At 41.7% G+C, this 27,298-nt stretch overlaps 2 protein-coding genes across 5 annotated transcripts in view; one reads left to right on the top strand and one right to left on the bottom strand.

Annotated features, from left to right (window-relative positions):
- Nucleotides 1–179: 179 nt before the first annotated feature.
- On the top strand, nt 180–20,736 carry LOC110958633 (serine/threonine-protein phosphatase 6 regulatory subunit 2-like). Its single transcript, XM_022205261.2, is given in 25 exon segments — nt 180–606; nt 2,952–3,121; nt 4,737–4,991; nt 5,830–5,939; nt 5,942–6,015; nt 6,570–6,707; nt 6,814–6,879; nt 7,047–7,159; nt 7,957–8,070; nt 9,124–9,250; nt 9,510–9,662; nt 10,129–10,356; nt 10,490–10,554; nt 11,692–11,807; nt 11,902–11,987; nt 12,615–12,695; nt 12,776–12,873; nt 13,063–13,120; nt 13,813–13,940; nt 14,029–14,153; nt 14,229–14,373; nt 14,769–14,857; nt 15,028–15,220; nt 16,282–16,389; nt 19,342–20,736. Coding segments are annotated over 23 exon segments (2,688 nt in total). The 5' UTR covers nt 180–606; nt 2,952–3,121; nt 4,737–4,764; the 3' UTR covers nt 19,388–20,736.
- Nucleotides 20,737–21,950: 1,214 nt separating this feature from the next.
- The window catches only part of sbf1 (SET binding factor 1), an 84,298-nt gene continuing 78,950 nt past the window's right edge, over nt 21,951–27,298 (bottom strand). For all 4 annotated transcript variants that reach the window (XM_022205257.2, XM_022205258.2, XM_022205259.2 and 1 more), the window contains one exon: nt 21,951–26,631. In XM_022205257.2, the coding sequence (XP_022060949.2) occupies nt 26,533–26,631 (99 nt within the window). In that variant the 3' untranslated portion in view covers nt 21,951–26,532. The remainder of the gene's footprint in view (nt 26,632–27,298) is intronic.

Below are 27,298 nucleotides of genomic sequence, written 5' to 3'. Positions count from 1 at the left end.
AGCTGCAGTTTAAGAAATAATATTTATTTTATGTTAAGACTGTTAGAATTTCACATCTAGTTTAATAGGATGTATTAAAACAACAGTGTCGCATCCTTCAGTGCTCTCAGATGTTTTGCAGAGCTCCGCGCTGTCTGAAGTCGGTGCACGTCCCCGCGTAGGTCTACTGCGCGCTCCCGTAACCATGTCGCCATTTTGATTCGAAAAATATGACTGAGTTTTTCCTGCTTTGCATGCTCAACTTAGCCCCGCATTTGAATTACTTTGTGCGTGAGTACGAACCATACACTCTGTGTCTGAAATAACACGTATTGCTATTAACGCCAAGTAGCCATTAATGCAGGAGAAGTGTTTATTTTGTAGTCTTTGAAGCCACATTTGACTAACGTTAGCCAAGTTGAGCTAGCTAACAGTAGCCTGTGCTGTCGCAGACTGACCCTTCTTCAAAACAAATCACTATCCGCTCACAGGCTAGTGTTTGTTAGCTAACACAGCTAGCTGATACTTAGCTGGAGAGCTAGTGACTTAGTAGCTGACTGCTGGACGAAAAACTCCACCAACAATCCAATATAAACGAAAGGAATAGCAGCGGACTTTCTATCAAAGGTAAGTTTGTTCGGAAACATCGTTCTGAGTCGGAGCAGCTAGCTAATGTTAACTCTGCTGCAGCATCGACAAAGTTGAACCCAACTTGGAGAGCTATTTAAGTTGGCTAACTCCGTTCAGTACACGTTAGTAGCTAATTAGCTTACATGCTAATCAGCGAAAAGGAGGAACTAGTGTTAGCTACAGTGTTTGCTAACTTCACAAGTTAGTGTCTAAAAATCGCAATGTAACGGTGATAAAGAAACTAACGTTTGTCAATCGGCTAACTTTGCCAAAGGAATCTGTTCAGTCGTTAGATTAGTCAGCGTTGGTTAACCAAACATAGTAGCTAAGTTGACTGTTGCAGTTGAGTGCCGTAAGAATAAACGTAATCATCTCCCCTCTGATATGATCCTTCTAACACTGAGTATCGTCTGAGTTTTCCTGATCGCCTGGTAACTAATGTGGAAACATGAGTTTGTTCAGTGCAGCCATTCGAAGTCGGCTGAGGCCAACTGCAACGAAGCTTTACTGAGATACTACAGTCAGCTACACTCTGCCGTGGTGAATTTCTAGTTTTAACTTGTGATTTGTATATTTAGCAGTACAACTGATGTGGAACTACTCAACGATTTTTTGTCTGATATTATTTGGTAGTGGTGGCTCCTCTGGAGTTGAAGTAAACAGAAATCTGAGCTCCTACCGCAGTCAGTTGATGTGCATTTCATGCCAAGGCTATGGAAGCTCCGTTTACATTTCTTTAGCTGCTCACCAGTGTATTTTTCATTGTTAGACAATATTAACAAATGGGGTCTCGCTTCTATTGCTAAACCTTCTAAAAGATGGATGTGTATACACACGTCGTGTCATTGATTGAGCTAAAATACACAGATTTAGCCGTCACATATAGGAAAATAACACCAGTTTCTTCTTTCAAATGATCAGCTATTTCACAGCTGACAAACGCAAAAGGAGTCCTAAAAACTTGATCAACTCTTTACTTTTGTGAAGGAGACATAAAGTAAAAGTAAAGTCACTGACCCATTTTTCTCATTAAGAACTATTTGAATATTCTGGGACTATCATCTGTGCATCAGATGTTACATACACATTACAACTTCAGCACATCTAAGTGCAGGTAAGCAGGAAGAGGCAGAGTAAAAGTGAAGCTTCTGTTTGTCCTCTGAAGTGCACTGTTGCAGGATTAGTTAATCATTTGGCAGTGCATGTCACCAGGTTTCTTGTACAACATGATGTACATTCATTTGCTATCAGCTACATCTGTATTTACATTCAGCAAGCAAAGGTTCATGTAAACATTTAGGCGGAATTCTCTTTCGCTTAATTTCACTGCTTTTTAACTTGCTTAATTACAGACTATTGTTAGCTCACAGCATCCACATGTGCCCTTTGTGTGCCATTGTTCCTCTTTTCATCGTCTGTTAAATGTGCCAGTAGACTGTTTTTGTTGAGGTTGCCTCTGGTAAGTTCTATTTTGGATGTAAAGTCAAGCATTTGCTTTCCTGCACAGTGTCCACAGGGAGCATTCAGCGGGTTATTATTGCACTTGTGTACTCTGTAAATGTATGCCAGATGGACGCTGCTGCTGCATGTGCAAGAAAAGGTCCTCCTCAGGAAAATGGGAAAAGAAAAAGGAGGAAGCACTTTGATTTCCTCCTGCAGTTTTACTTCCATGATCAACAGTTGATAGCATGTTGCTCAGAGAGACACATTAGCTTTGACAAAGTCAGCAGATGTATTTGTTTTATGTTACTGCTGGTGTGTTAGGTTGTCTAGATTAGCTGCTACAGTAACTGCACGAGGAAAAACAAACTAAACGTAAGTGCTTAGTCACAAAAGCATTAAATACTGGTTTTCCATTACGGAATATGAATTCTGCGTTTAGCATTATTTTGGTAAGGAGAAGTAGAAATTGACCAAATCTTGTTCAGCAGTATTACAGAATTAAAGACACATATGCATTGTGGTTGTACACACACTTTTAGTGTATTTTTTTTATAAACAAATAGGCTGACCCATCTATTTTTTCCTCTTTCTTGTATGTTAGTCTGGGAAAATGTTGTAATTTTTCATGGGCATTCCCAGGATTAAATATTGATGCACTATAGCATGAACTGTAGCTTAATGCATTTTATGTATTTCCAACTTTGAGCTGACGAATGGTGAGGGATACACTACTTAACCAGGTCACAAAACACCACTGTAAAACGTCCATTCTTTCTCTTGATGTATATATTCAGTCACAGCCTTCAGTATTTGTGCTGTCTGAGTGATATGCTAATAATGGGCGATTTCTTCTGAAGTCTTCTTGATTGATAATCCTCACTGTTCTTCATGTTGTGCAGGTTATGGTGAGCTTCTCAGCATCTCATCTCCTAAAGAGGCCTGTGTTTTAAGAGGAGACCCATGCTGATAAATGCCAGGCCTCGCCACACTCTCTGTCGTCTGCACAAACACAAATGCCTGCCTGCCCGTGGGGGAGGTCTGATTAAAGATATCCACATTTCATCCACTGGTATGTGTTAATACTTTACTGAGGCATTTCTGTCTTTTTCTATGTGTAGAGACTGTGGTCACATTTAATACTCCATATGTTCTAACAGTTGGAGGATTTTAAACGTATACACAATGGTTTATAGATCTGCTCATTTTGATACATCCATTTATATTAACTTAATTACAGCTTGATGCGTCACAACCATAGACTGTGTATATATAGTGGATGTAGCATCTGGCTCCAAAATTGAAGCCCACCCGGAAGTGTCAAAAACTTGCAATATCACGCCGTCCACTAGGGTTGGCTCCAAAAAGCTTTTGCTCCATAGACCCCAATTCATTTTTGGAAAAAATAAAATTTGATAGACTGATTTTCTACAGCTCAGGATTTTTTCCCGTTAGTGTTCATGGTCAGAATGAGAGATCAGGTGGCCGATAAAATAAAGGTAGTGTCTACAGATACGGACCCGTACCTGTAGCCTGTGGGCTACGGATACGGCACTTTCCATTTGCCAGACAGATACGGACCCGTACGCGAGTCTCGCGAGTGAAGAAGCTGCTAACCACTGCAAACTGTTGAAAGGTAAGCAAAGGTTAAGGTTAAGGTTAGGGTTAGTGTTAGGGTCAGGTTTAGGGTCCGTACCTGTAGTACCGATGCTACGGGTCCGTACCGCTAGCGTCTACCGGGAGTCACGTGACCAGATCTCGCGTATCTGATTGGCAAATGGCAAGTGCCGTATCTGTAGTCCACAGGCTACAGGTACCGGTCCGTACCTCTAGCAACAACCTAAAATAAATCAATACTGAAAATCGTTAAAGTTGGTGGAGCCAGGGGGCGTGGCTGTACTTGATTGACAGTCCCATTGACTGGTCCTGCCCCGAGTTGCTCTCCGGTCCAGCCTGTTTGATGACGCTTTTTACGTCACTGGCTCCAAAAAATCCAAAATGGCGACCAGGATGTAGCAAAATTCGGGCTTCATTTTCTCGGCGTTGAAACCAGCGGGTGACGTCACGGTTAGTTTACGCCTGGTCACAACATAAGTTACCCTTTGCTTTTCAACCCATCAAAGTTCATCTTTCTGTTATGTTGGTGAGATTTACCGTTGTGGCAATCATCCTGCAGTTTTTTGCTGGAACACTGGCTGCTTTTTCATGACTTTGTATGAAGGATCCACTCAGTAGAGCATATGTTGTTGTCTCAAAAGCCTATGAAAAATTCAGTAAAGTCTGTCTAAAGTGTCCTACAATAATGCAGCATTAATTGGAATAGGCCCTATCTTAATTCATTTACCCTTGTTAAGGGTTTGACTTTTTGCATTAAGGTAGTCAGAGAATGCTGTTTATAGGACAGTTTAGATTAAGTTGATCCAAGTTATATTTCAGTTCCTGTGGACGCTGTTTGTGGTCTATAAGGGTAAGAGTGCTGTCTTTCCTAATTCTCAAGCTTAAGCATTTGTTTGTTTACATCAGTTTCTCTCCCCGGCTTCCTTCCCCACCTACTCTTGCCTTTCCTACCCTTCTCTCCTATTGTTTCGGGCCACTGCTGGGCCTCTCTGTGCTCCCCCATCCTCCTCCACCTCTGTCTTCCTTTTGTTTCTTTGACCTCCCTCCTCTCTTGCTGTCCCTCGGCCCAGGGCTGTGTCCCCTGTCCCAGCGGCCACCATGTTTTGGAAGTTTGACCTGCACACCACCTCCCACATTGACCAGCTTCTGGACAGGGAGGACGTGACGCTTAGAGAGCTGATGGAGGAGGATGACGTCCTTCAGGAGTGCAAGGCGCAAAACCGTCGGCTGCTCCTCTTCCTCTCCCAGGACCACTGTATGCAGGAGCTGGTCAGCCTCATCACCACAGAGCCACCTGCTGACCTGGAGGAAAGGAGTCGCTTTAAGTGAGGCCTCACGCTGACACTGGTTCTAGGCTAATGATGTGAACAATACAGGAGATGTTATGTGGTTAGAGTTAGCACATTCAGTTCAAAACAGCTTCACTATCAAACATATAGTAGTGTAGAATGTTATAAATTATTGATTATATTGTTGTTTGTTGTGATCAGTGCCCGTTTTTGTTCAACATTAAATTTCTGCTACTACAGTCACTGAAAGTCATTATAAACACTTGTTTTGGTTTGATATAATGAAAAACATTTTAACAATACTAAGAATTATTATTATTATGAAAATCATTAATTGCACAGAGCAGGTATGTTATTTATTTATCGCTAATTGATTAATTACAATTATTAATTTATCCAATAGTGCTGAAGATGAAGAAAACGTCTTTAGCTGCAGTACCTTGCTTCTTACTGCCAAATGAGATGGAAGGCTGCAGCTTGTTTGCTCTCTGTTGTAGTGACCTACTGTGGCGATGGCTTGGACTATGGGAAGCTCCGTATTGGCAAACAGAGAGCTCTGTGGGGGTTAAGCTAGTAAAAGCCACCATGACAAAGACTTCTGTGGCTGTTAATGGTTTCCATCCAATGCTGACTCCTCAAAGAACCTCATGTTTCTTTGAGCTGTTTTGCTATAGCCAGTGCTTTGTGTAATGAAGATGATTTTACAGCGAATGTTAGGTGTTCTTATTTAAACGGCACTTTATCCGGTGTCTTGGAAAATTCTGTAACTAGTAGATAACACAGCTGGCAATTTGTTAAGAACATTAGTCAATGCTTGCATTCTAACATCCCTTCTTCTTACTGTCCTTCTGTTTTTGTTGTTTTGTTTTGCAAGGTTTCCCAATATTGCTTGTGAGCTCCTGACATCAGATGTGTCCATTATAAATGATAAGCTGGGTGGGGAGGAGTCTCTCCTCGAGATGCTCTACCACTTCCTGGAGCAGGACCCACCCTCAACCCTCTACTTGCCAGCTTCTTCAGCAAAACTATCGGCAATCTTATTGCCAGAAAAACTGAACAGGTACAGTTAGGGCTGGGCAATATGACCAAAATTTTATATCCCGATATAGCTTATTTTATATCCGGATACGATATACATCACGATATAGCAGCGGCATACCTTACAAAGTACGGTAGTCTGATCCTTGTCGGTCTTTTTAAATCTAAACCACCGCCATATGACAGAAGTTCCCCCTCTTTTAGGTACAAGCTCGTCGGTTTGAGCTGGTTGTTCGTCATCTTGTTGTTTAGATTGTTCTTCTGAGTCGAGTCGACCGTCTTCCTCCATAGCTGTTTATGTTTTAGCCACGTGCCTGGGCTTGCCGTAAGGCACATCGGTGACGTAAAATACTGCCGTAAAGCGTGTTTTGCGACACTGTGATATAAACAATAGGATCTTCACATAAAACAATAGACATTTTCTATCGTGCAGACGATATCTATCGTCATATCGCCCAGCCCTAGGTACAGTAAGATATCTTTTACCATGTAAAGAAATAGTTTAATAGTTCTGTTTATGTTATGGTTAACAAGCTACGACAGAAGAAAGATACTGAATATTTTGTGTCTTTCTAGGTGATTACCTTTCTAAAGAAAAAAGAAGGCTTCATTGGTCTGGTGCTGAAACACATTGATGCCTCAGCCATGATGGACCTTCTCCTCCGCCTCATCAGTTGTGTGGAGCCTGCCCCCCTGAGGCAGGAGGTCCTGCATGTAAGCTGTTAAAACATTCATTAGCATACGTCCTTCAAGGAAACACTAGCCTTTAAGAAACCTTAAAGCATCTAATCTTTGTTTCCTGGTCTGTTTTTTGTTGCAGTGGCTGAATGAGGAAAAGTTGGTACAGAGACTCACAGAGCTCATCCATACTGGCAAAGATGAGGAGGTGAGCCGGTGCAAAGCCTGCTGGGAGTTTTTCTGTCACTCTGTTCTTATGATGCTGTCTTTGTGAGATTTACAAAACTATACTGCTGCTGATGTATTTATATGACTTACAGGAATATGTTTGCTTTTTCTAAATTAAGTTCTAATTCAAGGATTTTTTTTTTTCAGAGACAATCAAATGCGTCCCAAACGCTTTGTGACATCATCCGCCTTAGTCGAGACCAGGCCAGTCAGATGCAGGAGAATGTGGAGGCTGACCCACTATTGGCTGTACTAGAGTCGTAAGTGTACAATGCATGCTATAGGAATATATATATCCATCTCTCTCTCTCCATATATATGTGTGTGTGTGTGTGTGTGTGTGTGTGTGTGTGTGTGTGTGTGTGTGTGTGTATATATATATATATGTGTATATATATATATATATATATATATATATATATATACATACATATCATTGTCAAAGTTCACAGTAGTGTTGTCAATTTCCTAATTTGGAGTGTAGGGCTCTTTTAAAAACACTTCCAGGTTGTAGCACGTGTAAACAAACATTTGCTGGAAGAGCCAGTTTGGCAACAATTCAGATTTTGATGTGCAAGTCTGAGTTTGTGTCCTTCATGATGTGTCCTCATGCAGTACCGGGCATTGCAAAAGTTCTGTTACCCTCGGTTTCATGATCTTTACAGACGTTTACATGTCGGAGTGAAAAATTCCATTAAACAAACTGGAAGTTCTACCTTATACGTAGGCAGGTGTCATTAATACAAATTTGTTCTCCGGTGAAGTTGTATCAAGATGGAAGTCAAAAGAGTTGAGATATCTGCTCTCGTTCGTTCTGGCCACAACAGGTCTGACAGAGCCAAGCAGCTGAACGTCAGCCGGATGACCGTCCACAGAGTCGCAGAGAGGCTCAAGAATGGTCTTTCAGGTGAAGATCTTTCAGGTCTTCATCATTCTTGAGCCTCTCCATCATCATGAAACTGAGTGTAACAGAACTTTTGCAAAGCCTGGTAATACAACAGCGTGTGCAAGTTCTCTCCTGCCTTTTTGCTACTGCATACATCTGTCTCTGTTTCAGGCAGGAGAGTGTAGCAGGACTTCTCAAGAACATGTTTGAGGGGGAGAGGAGCGAGGCCTCCATTGTTAATGGAACTCAAGTGCTACTTACCTTACTGGAGACCAGGAGGCCTGGGTGAGTTTTTCCTATCAAGTTTTTCATTCTAAATCTCGAGGCTGTGCTTGCACTAGGGAAAATTTGTCTCTAGCCACTGTGGCTAAAGTGTTAGAATTTTGTTTAGCCACATTTAGCCACACTTTTTCAGTATCTGTACTGCGGCACGCGAAGTTGTGGACAAAAGACGAGACAGTTGAGGACATCATCTTGGGCTTTGGGAAATACTGATACAATATATTTTTCACCCTTTTCTGACAGTTTATAGAACAAATAATTAATCACTCAATTGAGAAAGTAATGGACAGATTCATAAACAATGAAATGACCAATTAATTGCCAGCCAAATAGCAGCTGAAGGCCTGAATAGCAATAATACAGGAAGAAAAAAATGCATGGGTTAACAAGTTGGGATGCACAAGGACCAGGGGATTGGGAATGAGAGAAGTGTATGTGCACGTGTGTGTGTGTGTGGCAAAGGGGGAGGGGTGTTGGTGGAAATGGAGTAAGCCAGGTGCAGAGAGCGAGAGCTGTAGTCTGAATCCTTTTTTCTGATTGGCTGAGACGAGACACGTGACAGTGTGCATCTATTAATGATCGGAAGCATTCGGGTCGTTCCGGTTATACTCTGTAGCGCTCTTCAGTAAAGGAGATGCGTTTGTTATTTTCTTTGATTATCGCTCGGCAAATTACGAAAAAGTTGTAAGTTAACCCTTTTTTTCACATTTATTAAGCAAAATTAGCTTCGCCACCGTGACTAAACATGCTAAAAATGGCTTCGCCATCCTGAGGAAGGCTTCGCCTATGGCGAAGTGGCAAATGTCTAGCGCAAGCACAGTGAGGCCTTGTTGATTTTGGTCTTTCTGGCTCTGATATTCTTGAATGTTAAGTACAGTAACATCACAGGGTAAATGCATGTTGTATTTTCTTCTGTAAGCTTTCAAGACAGTAGAGGAACAGTTTTCCTTATTTTTTTTCTTTTATTCAAAAAGAATCCTGTCATAGCAGCTGAGTTGATATTTTTTATTTCAAGTTTATTGACTTATACTGATTTTGTCTCCTTGTGTCTGCCAGGTTGGAAGGGCTGATGGATCTGTATTCTCAGGGTTATGAAAGGTCTTACACTGTCAACAGCAGTATTTTAAATGCCATTGAGCCCCATTTAAAGGACTTCCAGCAGCTTCTTCTGGATCCCCCCAAGGTAAAGCCCACAGTGGAGGGCCAAGTCATAAAGAAAAACCCTTAACAGAAGCACACAGAATTTAATGCAAATTAATAGATAGAGCTGTTAAAAACACTGCAGTCACCGATTGGGATTCTTGAATTGGCAGTGAATCTTTCCTGTTTTCAGCTGTCAGTGTTCTGGTGGTTTTGTTGCTGTAGAATTCAAACATGGTTTTCTGTATTAGTAGCACAACAGAATTTCGTGACAGTCATTATTTCTCTCAATCCATCCACAGAAAAGTGCAATATTGACGACCGTTGGCGTTCTGGAGCAGCCACTGGGGAACGCCCGCCTTCATGTGTCCCGACTGGTGGCCGCCCTGCTGCAGACCAGTGCACCCACTATCTGCCAGGAGCTGTGCAACCTTGCCACCATAGATCTACTACTGGTATGCTAAATCTGGCTCCAGTCTTTGCATGTACAATAACTAAGATGCATTTGGACTGTCATGCATTTTTTTGTTCAAGAGGATGTTTCTGCCTGATTCCATTTGTGTTTTGTGACCTAAAATGTTGCATCAGATTTGCACAAGGTTGGTCATGAAGCGGGGAAGTACTGATTACGTTATCACACCTTCTGACCAAAGGGCAGCATGTGCTGCTTGTGTGGAGCAGTTTCATGTAAGAGCACTGAGCTTTGTCTACTCGTCAGCAGAGAGGGAATTCAAGCCCACAGTTGTTGAAGAGGCACAGGAATCATTTTCAGTAGCAGACTAAAGTGTTTAAAAATGGCTTGACAGCTGCGTGCTCTTCACCGAGGTGTCCATTAGGTGTTTCTATCCATTACTCTGTCTTGCATGCTCTCTGTTGTAGTATGTTGCTGACTTTGCCCTACATGTCTCTACATTTGCACAGGATCTGTTCTTCAAGTACTCCTGGAATAACTTTTTGCACTTCCAAGTGGAGCTGTGCGTGGCGGCTGTTCTGAACCATCCTTCCTCAGAAGAGCGGCCCAGCCCAGGGCTTCAGAACCACAATGGGAAGCCTGCAGCATCATCCAGCTCTGAGGGGCAGGTGGAGGGAGTGGAGACAGGCAGGACCAGTGACCCACAGACCTCTATCCACAATGCACTTGTGGCGCATGTATGTGACTTCACAAGCTCCTGAATTTGTCATGCTGCACACAACCATTTATCTTTCCTTTCATTTAGAAGGTGGTTGTGCTCGTTCTGAAGTATTTCCTAACGGTCAGGTTGTGTTTGTGTTGAACCCTCAGCTCTTCCAGAAATGTCGGCTGGTTCAGAGAATCCTTGACGCCTGGGAGGAGAACGATAAAATACAGTAAGAATTTTCTCATGTGCTTCGTCATTTGCTTGAATGCATCTCTTGAATAGTCGTGTCTAGCAGTTCATTGGTTCTGTGCATTTTATTTACACATTGATTTTGTATTTCAAAGAAACTATTAGTCAGAATAATCTGAGACTTAACGTTGATATTTTAAACCAACACACGTTTTGTTTTTTTTTGTCTGGAAGGGTTCAGTATATTGTAAGAAATAGTTTGTCTTCAGAATCACGACAGGTGCTACATCATGATGTCAGCTGTTTTTGTCTCAGGTCATTGGTCAGCTGCAGTGTCTGACTTTCTTCAGTGTAAAAACAGTTTAACGGCCCAAAGATTTGAAAGTGTTGGAGCACTTCAAGCGATCATAAAACTGGAAGGTGGTTTTTGCCCTGTGCAGAGTTTGGATGGCAGACATCAGCAGCTTGGTAAAATGCAGGCAACACTTAGTGCAGAGGCGCTTTCCATCTGTTTTCTTATCTCAAGTTTTTCTGTTTATAATGCCAAAACAACAAAACAAGTTTAAATAGTGACTGAAATAAAGCCCACTAACAGAAGTTGCTTTAGCTTCTTTAAGCTGTAAAATACCCAGTGTTCATGTTGCTCTTCCTTTAATATCAAAGCAAAAGTTTTTTTCTTCTTTTTTATGAAAGGGCTTAACAGAAACCTGGATGTCTTTTGAGTTGCGCTACTGTCTTAAATAATCTGCCATCTTTTAAAGTTATTGTGCCATATTGGAGTTTCCAGTTTACGGCTGCAGTTTTGGGCTTTAAAATGTAAACCTTTCTTTCTATTTTGTACTATGATGTATTCTAAGAGGACACAGTTTGTCGAAAGAAAATTAACTTAAATGATCATGTTACTTTTTTCCCCGGTAGAGAAAAAAAACAGCTATTTAAATTTGATGAATCGATGAAATAGCAGATACATTAATAGATAGAAATATAGTCATTCATTACAGTCCTAAAACATTTTATACATTAAAATATGTATGTATGTGTATATATATGTATATATATATATATATATATATATATATATATATGTGCATTGTTTTTGAAGCAGCAGGACACTGTAGATGTGAGACGATGGAGATAAAGTTGTTCTGTAGCAGTGTTTTTACTTTGTGAATGTCAGGGCTGAGGGAGGCACCAGGAGAGGAAACATGGGTCATCTGACCAGAATTGCCAACATGGTGGTCCAGAACCTGGAGAAAGGACCGGTGCAGGCCCAGATCACTGACCTCATCAAAGGTAGTTATGTGTGGCAGAATTCTTAATGAGAGTTTTTTTGTAACTTAACAGTCAGTGAAAATAAATCTCCCTGCTGGGCTTCACTGTCGTACAGAGCTGCCAGAGGACTGCAGAGGTCGCTGGGAGAGCTTCGTGGATGAGACCCTGAGAGAAACTAACAGAAGAAACACGGTAGAGCTGGTGAGACATCATTCAGAGCGCTCGTGTTTTTTTCTGAATAAATACCATTATTTAACTTCGCCTCATTTGCTCTTCTTCTCTCCCACTTGAAGCTCTTTGTGCTCTGAGCAGCAGCAATTTAGAAGGACAGGACCATGCAGCCCAGCAGCAGAGCAGCTGTTAGCAGTCTCTCAGCAAATTTGACTTTTGTCAAATTTTTCATTTCAATAAATGTAAAAATCCAAGCAACAACAGTCAGAAGTGTCTTTAATGACTAAACAGTGGTAGCAGAGTACACTATGCTGATTTCCAGCCTGGCAGCATCCCCTCAGTGAGGTCACAGACAGCATTTGGTTTTCACAGGAGGAGGTAACTAAACTGGGCTTGTTTACAAGATGCAGATGGACGTTTACACAGCGAGAACATTTCATTGGCTGCATTGCAAGTTAGATGGTGTTCTGAAGAATTAGTATGTATGCCCCTTCAGGTACAGCCTATGTAGAACTACTCATTTAAACAGCTGGGTAGTACTCATATAGGCTTGTTTTCTCTGCAGTATTCTGTCAGTGTGACTTACAAACGTGTCTTGTAAGGCCACTAGGCATCTGTAATGTTGAACTGAACAAACCTCTGCACTGTGTTCTGCAGGTAAGCACCCACAACATGCACTCGTCCAGTGAGGATGACGACATGGAAAGCCCCTTCCCCAACGACCTGTCTCTGCAACAGGTAAGACGACCCCCATTAAAAAGCAACAACCTTCATATCAGTCTGAACAAAAGATGACACCTTTCCTTCTAACTTCCCAGGCTTTCTCAGACTATCAGATCCAACAGATGACTGCCAACTTTGTGGATCAGTTTGGGTTCAATGATGAGGAGTTCAGCGAGCATGATGAAAATATCAAGTAAGTACCAGAAATCTGTCGGCAGCTTCAGCGTCTAACGACGACGGTGCATCATGTGAGAGTTCAAAGACATGCTGAGCTCTTTAGTTTTTGTTTCAGTAACGTTTTGTTGTCATTAATCTTGCTGTTACATGTCTTTTCCTTCTCCATGTGATGTCGACTCACAGTTCTTTGTGTTTTTTTCCTCAGTGCCACATTTGACAGAATTGCCGAAATAAACTTCAATCTAGATGCTGATGATAATAGTGTAAGTGTTTTGAACGCTTTTGTCTTTTGCTTTTAGGTTAAAAAAAAGTAATACTCTAACTGTGTCCTGTGCTGTTGCTGCTACTGTTATTGATAATATCGTGTTAAGAACCAAAACTTACTAGTGTCGAGTCCAGGTCATTGTTTGTAAAAGAGAACCGGTTCTCAAACATTTTTACCTGGTCAAATAAAGGTCAGTATAAATGAAAAAAAATCAAATGAATGGACACTGTGGTTAAGGGTAGCATCGGTAAATTCATTTCTGTACTAAAGGCATGTTAGCAGCATATTTTATGACTTACTTCTCAGTTTTGTTCTTCAAAGTAATATTATATTTTATTTAAATCTATGTTTTGATTAATGTTCACAGAATTTCAGTTTTTATTTTGTTTTGAATGGGAACAAGGACATCATCACACTGCAGCACGCGTTCATGTGTTTGTTTCTTGAATAACTTTTAGCTCTCCGTGATAAAAACGTTCAAACTCAAAACATTGTGTCAACTCACAGTTTGTCTAAAAACTTGACCCAGTTCTGAATCTGACCAAACGCTTTGATTTCACCATCTGCCTTTGGCTTCCGGTTATTTCAATCTTCTGTCAATATTTACTGGAAGAGAATTAAATTTGCTGCTAATGTGTGGTCTGTCCATGAATCACTGTCACAGTATTCACTTTGTGTGTTTGTTCACAGGCCAATGCGGCTGCTTTTGAAGCCTGCTGTAAAGAGAGAATACGCCAGTTTGATGATGCTGAAGAGGAAGAGGACATTTGGGAGGAGAAGGAGATCAACTATGCAACACAAGCTAAATCCAGAACAAGGTAAACCTGATGATGGTTTCCAGCTCGCTGCAGATTCCTTTCGTCAGCCTTTTTATCTGTCACTACCTTCACTGTCATCCTGTTCCAGGTTTGGGGTCTCCCAAACCTCAGAGGGAAGCTCCAGGAGCAGCATGGAAAACGGAGGCCGGGAACGGGATTGTGGATCTGAGTCTGATGAGGACGAAGACTCTGAGCAGAACATATCAGATACAGGTAGATTAGAGGGAGGACAGCTGAATGAAATGTTAGTATATGAACAGCCCTTCTTAATACCACGTTTGTGTCTAGGGCCTGGCTGGACGGCAAATTTCAGGGAATCTGGAGGGACTGCAGCATCCCAAACCCCAGCCGGGTGGGAAAGCTCAGCAGGGAGTGGAGCAGAAACGCAGGAAACGGGCTGGGCCAACTTCACTGAGTTCCAGCCTTTCTCTGGGTGAGAAGAAGCTCTGATGAACCAAAATAACAGATCACCATTTTAGCAGTCAATGAATGAGCCGTTACTCTGGGTTATAAACTGAGAAAGATTGTTTATTCCTCACATTCTTGTTTCCAGCGGTTCAATTCTTATCTCAAAGAAAGGGAAGCCCTTTTCCACAGCCTTCTGAGTTTTTTTTTATGAATTTTAAATGCATTTTGTAAACCATACTGCTGACAACCTTCATAGAAACTGTTTATTCAGTAGAAAGTACAGCAAGAAGAAAACCTCTGACATTTCCTAAGTTGCATGTTTCAAAACACAAGGAAGAAAAGATACGACACAAAGACAGACACTTAAAAACCAGTCATCAGCTTTTACAACAGCTTCCCTTTCCTTCTTGTTTCCTACAGTACAGAGACTGATCCCAGGTGCAGCTCTCCTGTGGACTCGGGCAGCACTGATGCAGATAAACAAGCCAAACAAAACCACGAGAAGAATGGTGAGTGTTCACCTGCATCCTCAGCTGACTCTCTGAGTTCCTCCTCAGCACTTCTGTTCATTTCCTAAACTCATAAATCGTGTTCTTGATTTGGGTTGGCAGTAGATCTGCTAAATGTTGCAGAACAAACTTGACCAAATGAACACGCTCATTTCTTCTGTCTGTTGCAGCCGATGCTGGTGCCTCCTCTGGTCCTTGGCCGGCAGGAGAAGGGAGGAAGGCTCCACTCGTGGCCTCAGACAGCAGCTCCTCCGGGGGATCAGACAGCGAGGAGGATGACAAAAATGCTGGTGCTCCTCCTGCCACCGCCATCGCCTCAGAAACAGGCGATGCCCCCAGCAACAAGACAGCTGACCTCAAAAGGTTTGCATCTTTTTGCTGAGAGTCTACAGGAGTGTCTGCACAGAGGGCAGAGCAGCAGCAGCTCTGGTGGTTCTGCATCCATTAGAAGGTGTTCAGGCTCAGGACTGATCCTCAGACCACAATACACAGGAACTGTAGTTAGCTGCTTAAAGTGCAGGAAAACTGACTTGGAAGTGTAAAAATATACCTTTTGGCTTAGGTTTAAAGAACTATGGCCCTTGTTCAGTGTGAGCCAGAACATAGCAGATGTTCTGTCTGAACGCTTTGTGTGGACATGCTGTCACTGTCAGAGGTGGAATGGTAAAATCCTCCTGTGTTGACCAGTCCACTCTGCTGCTATACATGGAAAACTGCTGTGTGTATAAACATCTATATTTGAAACATAATTACCACATTGATGTAATTATAGAGTGAGCTGGGATTTGAAATTACTGTATTCAGTTTTGCCTCTCTAAGTAAAGAACCTCCTGGGAGCTCCTCTGAAGAAACTTCTGCTTAAACTGAGCTTCACAAGTTCAGGAGGTTCACTAGAAGTTTGTAACCCGACAGCTAGCTAGTTTCAGAAAGGTGCAGTTAAGTAACCAGTTCAAAATAGAATAGAATAGAGATGATGTCTTCTCAGTAGCACACAGAGCTAGTTTATTTTCTGAACGAACCATGTAGTCGTCCAGATTTTAACTCTTTCTTTGTGGAATTAGTTTTGAGTCAAAAGTGACTTCTAGCTTGGAAAGTATAACGATATGTTGATTGATTTCTACAAAAGCTTGTTTTGTTTTTTAGCCCTTGTAGGTCTTGTGTTCGTCACCTTTCAGTGGTGTCAAAGGTCAGCGAGTCCAGGAACAAGGAAAAATGTGTAAAGAAATGTTGAACGGATGATAAATCAGATGAAGAGATGAAGGCTTTTATGAACAGTGAATAATGAGGAGCCACACATATAAAGATTTAAAGAAAAGACATGCTGTCATTTTTCCTTCCTTTACTGCATCCATCCTCATACTCCACAGTAATACCGTTTAAAACACACGTAACTCTTAGCTTTGCTGTTTGCTTTTGTGCTGCAGTGAGGAGAGTCTGGTGTCTCTGGAGAAACTCTCTCTGTCAGATCCTCCTGAAGCTTCAGACCAGCAGCCTGCTGAAGACTCACCTGTAAACACACAGACAGACAGAAAGTAAGTCCCCCTGTCCACTCTGTAGAGAGCTGAGAAATGCAAAAAATCCACACATGCTATCGAGAAAAGTAAGCAGAACAAACACTAGTGTGCTGTACATCTCATTTAATCCCGTCATGCCATTAAAACACTGGGAGATGTGGCTCAGTGAGCTGCAAAGGCCTTCAGCAATAGAACTTTATCAACGATCACAATAATTGTTCAGGAATATTCCACTTTTTATAAGATACACTACATACATTTCTTATTTAATCAGCTCCAGTCTCTCTATTTGAAACAACAGGTTTATCTTTTCACTTCCGTGTACTTTTTTAGAGGGAATCATGCAGCTCTTGTACAGATAATTGGATAAAAACTGAATTAATATTTGTGTAAAAGTCGGTAAACCTCAGGCAGCACTGGTCAAACTGTGTGGGTAGTTGTTAAGGTAGAAGATCTCAGTGGATGTCAGGAGGAGGGTAGTGTGAGGAAAGCTTTAAAATGATCCGCTCCAAAGGTTTGAGCTCCTTCCATCCACTGTGAGGCAACTAATGTACAAATGAAGAGCTGTCATCATGGTCAGTGTAGACGTCCTCAGCAGAGATGGTGAATCTTTTAAAAGCCGATCCAAACATACCACCCAGAGTAAGGACGGGTACCGGAGCACCAATAAGAACCGTTAGCGGTTCAGCTAACGGTACTTCAGAAAGTCGCACATTCTGTCTCTTCACTGTAGTACATGAGTCTGATGTGTCTGTGATGCACTTTGACTTTACAAATCCAAGACACAGAAGACAAACCATTGATCTGAACTACAGCTGATGCAGAAGATGTTCGTTACCACAAAAGTACCGAGTTGTTTGCATGTCAGAGCAGAAACACGATCAGTCTGTCAGAAAAATGTTGGACTGCTGAGCTCCTGGTTGTCACTAAGCAGTGATGAACTAAGAACCTGTTTTCTAGCAGCAGAGTTAGCTAAACTATAGGAACATATGTGATGATTAAAAGTGAATGTTCTCCAGCCATTTGTTTATCTGTCTGTGTTCATAAAGTCAGTCTGACAGCATCTGAACTGTGATTGAGCATTTTAGTTTGACTTTCAGAGCACCAGTTTAAAAAGAGCTTCCAGCTGACAGAAAGCATGGAAGCTTGTAGGAGCTGAAACTAGACACAAAATCACGTTTGTTGGGTTTGTGTCGGATTCAAACGGTTTGTGATATGGTGTGAGGGAGAACAACACACTGAAATGTTCTGGAGTTATAGAGGAAATGTGTTCAGGATTTTTCTGTCATAATGTTCAGCTGTGAGTCGGACAGTGATGCTGGTGTCCACAATCAGCATCGTTCTGGTTTCAATAAAACTTTTCACTAAAACATTTAGGGAACGTCAGCAGAAACCAGGAACACTTCCTGTTCTCTAACAAGGAGCTTCACGGCAAAAGTCACAACATATGGATAGACCAGTAAACTTTCTGGTTCACTTAGAATTCTTATTTAAATTGTTCACATTCTGACACCATGAGACCAAGATGACGCCTGACCAAGGATCAGCAGCACCTCAAACAGGAAGTTCTCAGACGGAAGTGGCCAATGAGCTCAGAGTGTCATCAGGCGCTGCAACAGAGAGACTGGAAGAGTCTCAGAAAGACGTAGGAGTGGACGTCCTCTGGACACGTCCACACTGATGACCGCTGCAACCAGAGGAGGAATTCCACTCAATTCCAGGCACATTAAAAGAAGAAGAGAGGCACCCGAGGATCACGTTGGATCATTCCAGACCGTTTAGATCAGCGTGGTCTGTGCTGGACGACCTGCAAGGGTTCCTGAACAAGATCGTCATCTTCAGTAAATCAGGGAGCATTTCTGATGGACGAGGGACCAGTGAGCCTCAGTGCAGCTCTGTGATTAAAGTCCATTCATGTGGAGCAGAAATGTGGACAGGTCAAGGAGAGCATCAGTCCTGTTGTCATCAGATGAGCCTCAGGTGGTGGTCAGGTGTGTGCAGTCACTACAGAGCAGCCCTACGCTTTCTAAATGATACAGAGACTAGAACATACCTGAGTAACAGCATTCATCCAGTCAGTGTTCCCCTGCATCAACAACATCTCATCTTCATGTTCCAGCTCATCATTAGTAATCAGACTGCTGGAGACTTTGTCCAGACCTGAACCCACAGAAAACCTTCAGGATCAGCTGAGCAGACACTCTGGACCCCAGAACCTCAATGACCTGAGCACCGCCCTTCAAAAAGAGTGGGATCCACGCCTCAGCAGACAATAAGTGGACTTATGAACAGCAGGAGACGTTACTGTTGAGTTGGAATTGATGTTCAAGGCTAAATGAGAAGTTACTGAGACGACGACATTGAGATGAAGAAATCACTCTTGTATGTTTCTATTTAAATGATCTACTGTCATTATATAAAACTACTGTAGCATGAACTTTTTGCATTTTCTATAAGTTTCAATCAAAAGCCAAATATCCTGAACTTGTAGTGAGCAATAATAATCTGCAGGGAGGAGCTAAACGGGCCTGTTTCAGAGAGACTGAACTGGACCATGTGCTAACATAACTGCACAAGGGTTTTCTAATCATCAATGAGCCTTTCAGCACCATTAGCTAACACAATGTAGCATTAGAACACAGGAGTGATGGTTGCTGGAAATGTTCCTCTGTACCCCTATGGAGATATTCCATTAAAAATCAGCTGTTTACAGCTAGAATAGTCATTTACCACATTAACAATGTCTACACTGGATTTATCATTCATTTAATATTATCTTCTTTAAAAAAAAAAGCTGTTCTTCTTTCAAAAATCAGGGCATTTCTAAGTGACCCACACTTATAAACGGTGGTGTAGATCTCGACCTCCTCATGTCCCCTGGTTCTGAGGCTTCTGACTTTCCTCTTATCTCATCTGAACCACTGTAGACGTTGATTGTTGTGTTGCTGACTCTCGGTTTTGTCCTCACAGAGAGGAGACTCCCCCTCAGGAGGTGTCGGTCAACGGGCCGGTGTGAGGCCGAGCGGATGCAGAAACATCAGCGCCGGTGAAGCAGACCGTCATCCTCCTCCAGAGTGACGCCCCCAAATAACCTCACTGCAACTACGGTGTTTTTACTGAATCACTCTGCCACGTTATTGGACCTGGACACTGCCAATCAACACCAATAATGAGGCGGCGGAACGTGTAAAAAAAACAAAAAAGAAAAAAAAGAATAAACCAACAGACAGAGCGGAGTGTAGAGGAATCATCTTCAAAGCCTTTTTTCTGATGTTGCACATGATTACGTGCGGTTTTAATGTAGCAGCGATCTTTGAAACGACAGAATCCGAGGGGTAACATCATCATTGTATTTTTTTTATGTCCTGAAAGATTTCTCTCCTACTCCCCACTGCTAGGGATTTTACATGGTCACCCCTGGATGGATAGCACAGGCTAACTTTTAACGATGCCTCAACAATAAATACCTGTTTTTGAAACCATTTTTTTTTCTTCAGGCTTAAGAAAAAGCACTTATGCAGCCATTTACTGTACATTATAGCACAATGTAAGTGTTTGACCCTCATCTCTGCTGGCCGTCTTCTCTGTCCGCTCACCAGAACGTTTTCATCCATCGTTTCCGTTTCCCTCTCTTTGGTTGCTGTTGATGAGACATCCCTTCCACTGTGCATCACGGGGTTCTGAAGTGCTTCAGGAGGGTCGATGAACAGAGCTCTAATAGTATTACTGTCTTTTGCTCATGTGCAATAATGTCAATTAGCCATTTATTTAAAAATGAAATTCAACATTTCTTCTTTTTAAAATGAATCGGTCTATCTTTGGAGACTCATTCGGTGTATTTCGGGCAAACAAATTTGGATCTAATCTCAAGTTGAGGTTTGTGATTTTGACCTTTTCTTTTAGTGCATGTGTAACCGGTTCTCTGTTGACCTAGCTAGTGAGCTAAGACCTTCTGATTGTATTGACCTTTAAGTTCTTATTGCTATCCCCCTTAAATCAACCAAACATTATCTACCTATATACAAATATTATCTACATTTAAGTCATTTTGCAAGCAATCTTGAGATTACTATTGTCTGTTCCTTTTTTCTCTCTCCACCAAGCACTTACTCACAGGGCCAGAGGGGCATCTGGTAAGAGTGACGCTGTATGTGTTTGTTTTTCTTGCCCCCCCCCCTTTTTTTTTAAAGTTTAATTTTATTTTCTTTCTGAGCAGCAGGATTGGAAGGAGTGCAGGTCTGGGTTCTGAGCAGCTCCGGGCCTCTCTGGTGTACTTACTTAAATCATTTGACAGCGATCAGGTTCTATGATCATTGTTAAAAATTTGAAATTAAAAGTGTCTGGTTGACCACATTAATAGCAAAAGCTTTGCCCGTCTGATTGTTGTGTTTCCATCTCACAAACGTGCCGCTGCCTGCTTGTGTTCATGTGGCTGTTTTCAGTCCTTCTGGGTGATTAAACCTCCCCTCAGTCTGAAACCATGTGGAGCTACGCACTCACAACAAGAGTTCAGGTGTCATGTGAAGGAGGCGTCATCTTCACAGGGAGGTCAGCTCTGATCAGCATCTGAGCCGCTGGAGGTTCAAGGAGCACCAGAGGAGTGGAGGAGTTTACCTGCTATCAAAACGTGTTTCAGTCTGTAACCCTCTGAACTCTGAGCAGTTTCCAGCCATTTTTTTTGCCTCATTTTTAATCACTGTGAGCTAATTTTTCACTGCAGTGTAAAATCTACAGAAACAGCAAAACCATGACTAGGAGAGACAACTCAGAGATGGAATATTTTCATTAAAAAAGGGAAAAGTTATTTCTTCATTTTACACAAACACAACATGTTTCCAAAGGTGTTCCTGATGGTGGGGGAGGTGGTGACTCTACGCAGTATATATCTATCTATAGATATTTAGATTTATACACACATTTTGTGTCCATTCTCATGTCCTCTCTGCTGTGTTGACGGCTGCAGTTCAGATGAAAAGTCTCAGATGTTTTGCTTGTTGGTTGCAGAGTCATTCCTGCTGGTTGTACAGAGGAGCGCAGAATTTTTGTAGTTACATTTCTAAATGAGACGTGGAAATTAAAGTGAATTTTATGAAATACCACAATTTTGAGCTTAGACTTGAATCATTTTACTGACAAACAGATCAAGAGTCAAGTTAAAAGTCAACACACATTTTAGTTTTTACTGTTTGTAGCTCTGATAAATGATGTCATTTTAGCAAATGGTAAAAGTAGAACATGACTTTCAAACCTGCTGCTGAGTTTTAGGGTTCAGAAAAAAGGCATTAAAGTCGTTGTTCACTGTGGGGGATTACTTTTGTGAAATGCACTTCAAACTGCACCGCCAGAGCCGTGGTGTGTTTCTTTAAAAACAAGCCGATAGCAGCCATGACGTGTGAGAACACAGGAGCTGTAGAGAAACAGGTTAGAGTTCACTTTGTTTACTTTTGGAGGAAATGTCACAATACATAGCAGCCTGGAAGCAAGATCAGATGAATTCTTACATGAGGCAGAAAAAAGAAGAAACGGAATGTGTTGTTTTCTGAGGAGCAGTCTGGTGGAAATGACTCGACACACAGGTGAACATTTAAAACCACAGTTTTTATTTGGTTTCTAAAAACTATATTGACATGATTGACAACATAACCCGGCTCAGAAGGTCATTTCTAAAAAAGAAAAACAAAAAAGAACAAATAAATAAAAAGGATTATGTGGTATTGTTGTGGTTAATGTTGTGTGCTGTAGAGCGTTACCACAGAGAGATGAGTAAACCAGAGTGAAAAGGTGAGCTGGGCTGACTGGATGTGGACTGCAGTCTAAACACAACCACACGCAGAGCGTTCCCACAGTTCAGACGCTGCAGAGACTGCTGCTGTTCCTCAGGGGAAGATTATTTTAAGAAGCAGAAGGTCGCCTGAATCTAGTGTGAACGGAATGTTGGACTTTTATTTCTGTTGCTCAGCTGACCTTCAGAAAACTCTATAAAGCAGTGATGCTTTAACCCTCGTGTCGTCCTGCTGGTCAAAATTAACCTGTCTGAAAATGTGGGAAACTTCTGATGTCCACATTTTCAACATTTTTGGGAAATCTTTGAACATTTTTCGATGGAAAAAAAGAAATGTTAAAAATGTTTAAGAACATCATAAAAAAAAAAATCAACCAAAATCCAGCGAAGTTTGCTGGATTTTGGTTGATTTTTATCTTCTTAAAGAAAATATTAGAAGTTTTAATGATATATATGGGATGACTTGATATTTTTAGGAATTAGTTTTGGAAGATTTTTACTCATTTTTTGAAAATATTTATAAGAATTTTCTTGCCCCATTTGGGAGATTTTTTTTTTTAAAAATGGAACTTTTAAGGAATTATTGGAATTGTCTTCCTGTAAGTTTTGCAAATTTTTAGAAATTTGGGGAATTTTTTGCTGAATTTTTGGATTTTTTTTCAGACAAGGAAACAATATTTTTTGATGCCCGTAAATTTGGGGTCATCCAGATAATTTCATGTTCACCATGAAGACTCACATTCTTGTTCTAATTTTCTAATCATCAGTGAGTCTTTCAACACCATTAGCTAACACAATGTAGCATTAGAACACAGGAAGGATGGTTGCTGGAAATGTTCCTCTGTACCCCTATAGAGATATTCCATTAAAAATCAGCCGTTTCCAGTTAGAACAGTCATTTACCACATTAACAATGTCTACACTGGATTTATCATTCATTTAATGCTATCTTCAATGAAAAAAAATGCTTTTGTTTGAAAAAATAAGGACATTTATAGGTGGTCCCAAACTTTTGCTTGGTAGTGTAATTGGGTAAATGTTCAGTGAGAAGCAGAACAGACTAAATTTAAGGAAATTGAAAGAAATTTCTATTTTATTAGAATACCATGGAAGAATGATTTGCAGGAAGAGTTTAGTGGCTTCCCTCTGAGCGAAGTCAGCAACTAAAAGGCACCAAATGGGAGTATTTGCTCGTTTTCTTGTACTTTTAACCGGTTCATCAAAATATATCCCAATAGATTGATAATTTTACATGTTTAATGTTTTCCATCTGATTATTGCTGGAGCCACAGCGGTGCATCAAACCAACATCAGGCCAATCAGCAGAAGCCAGCAGCAGGAACATTTGACATGTCTGACATTTATTTGGACTGTCGTCTCCATCCAGAACATCCCAGCGCTGTGGGTGAGCAACACAGTAAAATCCAAGCTTTAAAAGCAGCCGTCTGCCACTAACACACCATTTCCACTCTTGCATTAACGGTTTGTGTTGTGTAAGGACAACCGTGCTTACAAAAAAAGAAGACGACATCAAGGGTTTACTTGTACATTTTCAAAAAAAAAAAAAAGAAAAAGCATTAGTCACATTAATACAGAAATAAACAAATGGCACATTGAATTCCTAATTTAAAAATAAAGTGGTGCTTGAGGAACTTTCTTTACTGAGGAGACAAGTTAAATAAATTACTACCATAAACGTTACATACAAATCTGGAGTAGTATATACAAAGGAGTTATTAGACACAAAAAAATCTACAATTTCAAATTTTATGTTCAAAGACAGCAGTAGAACCGTATTTTACAGAGCAGGGTTTGTTAATGTGGGGTCAGAGTGGTTTAGTGAGGGGAGGAGTGGAGGGGCAGCTGGACAAACCATTGACAGAAACTAGTGACCTGAAGTTTGAAAGCTTCCAGCTAAACGTACGGATCCTCTGCTAACAGATGGACACTGGTCTATGTACAAGCTTCAGCAGAAACAGGAGCTCCGTCTGGTTCAAGCTGAGACACCAGAGGATGTGATGGAACTGCTCCACATGACGTCCACCAAGCCAGCGCCATTAAAGGAAAACTGTGCTGTTTCTCAACCTCTCATTAGTCTAGAACGCAAATCAGAAGAAATGAAAGTTCCTTCAAGGGTTCAGGACCTTCTACTACGAACTCAGCCTTTCTTAGGTCAGACTCACACTGCAGGAGGAGAAACTCTCTAATCTCAGACTGAACATATGCAAGGTTCAAAACCAGAGTCCATCCCATAATACAGGGTGTTCAGACTGCTGTTAGAATCAGGGAGCAGCAGATGTAAATAAAATGAGCTCTACGGAGCAACAACCTGATTAAATGTTAACAATAATCTGCAGTTAGAAAGAGCAACTGCAGAAGGCTAAAAGGTTTCTGAGATGTGGTAAACAAATGTAGTTTTTCAGTGAGAAACGGAGGTGAAATTTGAACTGTCAGCTTTATTACCTGTAGCTGAAATGTTCAGGGTTTAGCTCCTAGCACTCCTGTAACAATCTGATTTACTCACAAATGTTAAAGACGTGTGATACTATGAGGAGTCTGAGCAGTTCAGGAGGTTCCAGACTGATCTATGAAGCCCCACATTACAAGATAATGTGGTTCAGACCAGATTCATCCTCTGACTGCTGGGAGTCACCCCAAACCTCCTGTAGTGAGTCCAGGTTCAGGGATCAGCTACACAGCAACGCATTGCTCTAATGAAACTGTTTTAGTCGGCCTGTGAAGTGTTGGAGGTGCTAGTTTTACAGGACAGTTAGTGTGAATCAGGACCAAGGGAGCAAATCTGGTAGATTTTATAGAAGTCTTCTGAAAGGCTAGACTGAACCCCCCAAAAAAACGAGGCTTCAGGGATTAGCTACTGCAGCTAACCAGCTGGTTAACCAGACTAGCTACCTGTTCATCTGCTGCAGCATTAGCATTAGCATTAGCTATCATGTCCGTCACCCACACAGCAACCAAAGCGTCTACCAGGTAGGCCTGAAGTAGAAGCTGCTCCTATATGACACTGACAGCGTGATTTCTGCACAGAAATGTCGTTTACTAGCCGGTTAACCAACCCTGGTTCACTAATCAAACTGTTGCTGTTTAGCTACTGTTGCTAAATAGCAACAGTAGCTAAACATGAGCTCAAGGGAGAAGCATTTAAATTGATTTGTGTGTTAGAAAGGCTTCGATTGGATCAAGCAGTTACAGCCTGGTCAGCATACAGTGATTTTACTGATGGCTGCTATCGGTCCGATCAGTCCACTTCTACAATGTTAGCAGACAGAGTGACAGTTAAAAACAGCAGAATTTTCCTTTAACAAACATCCTGTTTCCAACACTCGGTGAGTCCGTGTCCATCTCTAATAACTGTAGTCTCTCTGAAGCATCCCAAAATATCACTGTTCATTAGTATCCCTCCTCTAAACCTTCCACATCTCCTTCTATAGATTGTTTTATGACATCATTACTAAATAAATCCCTCCTGTTTCCTTCAGCATCCCTTAAAAGTGTGAAGTGGAGAAACGTAGCTGTTCTAGTGGTTGTTAGAAACGTGAGGGAAATTCTTCTACTTTGTAAACACTCTCAGTGAAAGTTCACCGACACTCTCAACACCTGACGGGCTCTAATCTCCCACCGGCTCTCCTGGTTTCATCTCTACCACTGATTCATGGCTTTCACAGTATGTCGCCGCCTGTTGAGGACAGCTGACGAGCGTTGATCTCTTTCTGGAACAAATTTGAGACTTTTGAAAAAGGAAAATAAAAGAAAATCCTTCATGAACCGTTGATGAGCTCCTCCTCTGGATAACTGAGGCTCCATCAGGCAGTGAGAGGCGAAGAGCAGAAGCCTCCGAGGGCCTTTCCGTTCCTCAAGGCTAGTTTTGGTCCGTCGACCCACCAGCTGGTCTTTTAGATCCTTTTCTGGAGCCGTCTGACCAGCTCCTCCGTCATTCCTCCCCAAAGTGTTGTTAAGGGCCAGCGGTTAGTCGTAGGGAGAGTGGGTGGAGGTTTACAGGTGGAGGGTCTGGAAGGATCTTCATGCTGGGCCAAGCTGCAGGACGCCTCACAGAAACGCAGCAACGAGCTTTGACGAGCATACAGACGTCCAGCGTGGTCATAGTGGTCAGACTGCTGCAGCCAGTGGTTCTTCTGGGACGTTTTTTTTTCTTCTTTCTCATTTTTTATAACAAAAACACTGAAACGTTGTGACGCAGGTTATGAGTTCAACACTAGAGAACAGAACAGAGCTTAAGTGGTGAAAGGCCCCTTCCCCTCCCTGTCCTGCTGGGGCTGGCCAGCAGAGATGTCCATCAGGTGCCACAGCACTGCTCATTCGTTCAAGGTTGCTTCTGCTCCTCAGAGAGTCCCGCCTCCTCTTTAGGCATCTGACAGGCAGCTCTGAACACTGTCCATCCACAGCTGTGCGTTCAGGCTGTCCTGGGCACAGAAGTTGTACACTCGTTTGGTCGTCTTGAGCTGAAAGAGCAGAAAAGAAAGATGTTAGCTGAACAAAAGGATGGCTGACTTAGAAGACATGAGAAAGTGAAAAGTGAAGCAGCTGAGGAGGAGCTGGCATCTTTACAGCATCCAGCTCTGTCCATCCACACTAGTTCAGGATAAACGTCAAGTTTTGGTTAAGTTCAGAGTCTTTCTGCATCAAACTACAGGATCTACAGCTGATTTTCTATTTATTTGACCAGGGAGCATGCAATGAACATAGAAAACATCTGATGTGTTGCATATAGAGTGCACAGCCTCCCTGGCTGGAGGACCAACAGCACAGACAACGTTACAATACAGGCATGTAAAGATTAATGTGATGACGCAAAGATCTATGAAGCATTCAATTGTACTTTTTTTAAATAAGACAGGGATGCCACTAAATTGTTTTTTGATTCATAATTTTCAGAGCTTGATTGTGTTTTATTGTAGATGTTTGAGCCCAAACTGTGAGACACACTGCAAATCTCACCAAGTCTGTTTGTCTTATTTTTAGTCTAAGTGTCTCATCTCACTTGATTCAAGATAGATTCATTTAACAAGTGACATTTCAGCAGATGGAGGGACTTGTTTTAAGACAATGCATCTTAAATGTCTGAAGTCAAACAATCAACACATCTCAAATGAGGAGGTTACATGAAAA

This window comes from Acanthochromis polyacanthus, chromosome 1 (assembly GCF_021347895.1).
Source record: "Acanthochromis polyacanthus isolate Apoly-LR-REF ecotype Palm Island chromosome 1, KAUST_Apoly_ChrSc, whole genome shotgun sequence".
NCBI classification, from domain to species: Eukaryota; Metazoa; Chordata; class Actinopteri; family Pomacentridae; genus Acanthochromis; species Acanthochromis polyacanthus.
This window is presented reverse-complemented; position numbering and strand designations above follow the sequence as displayed.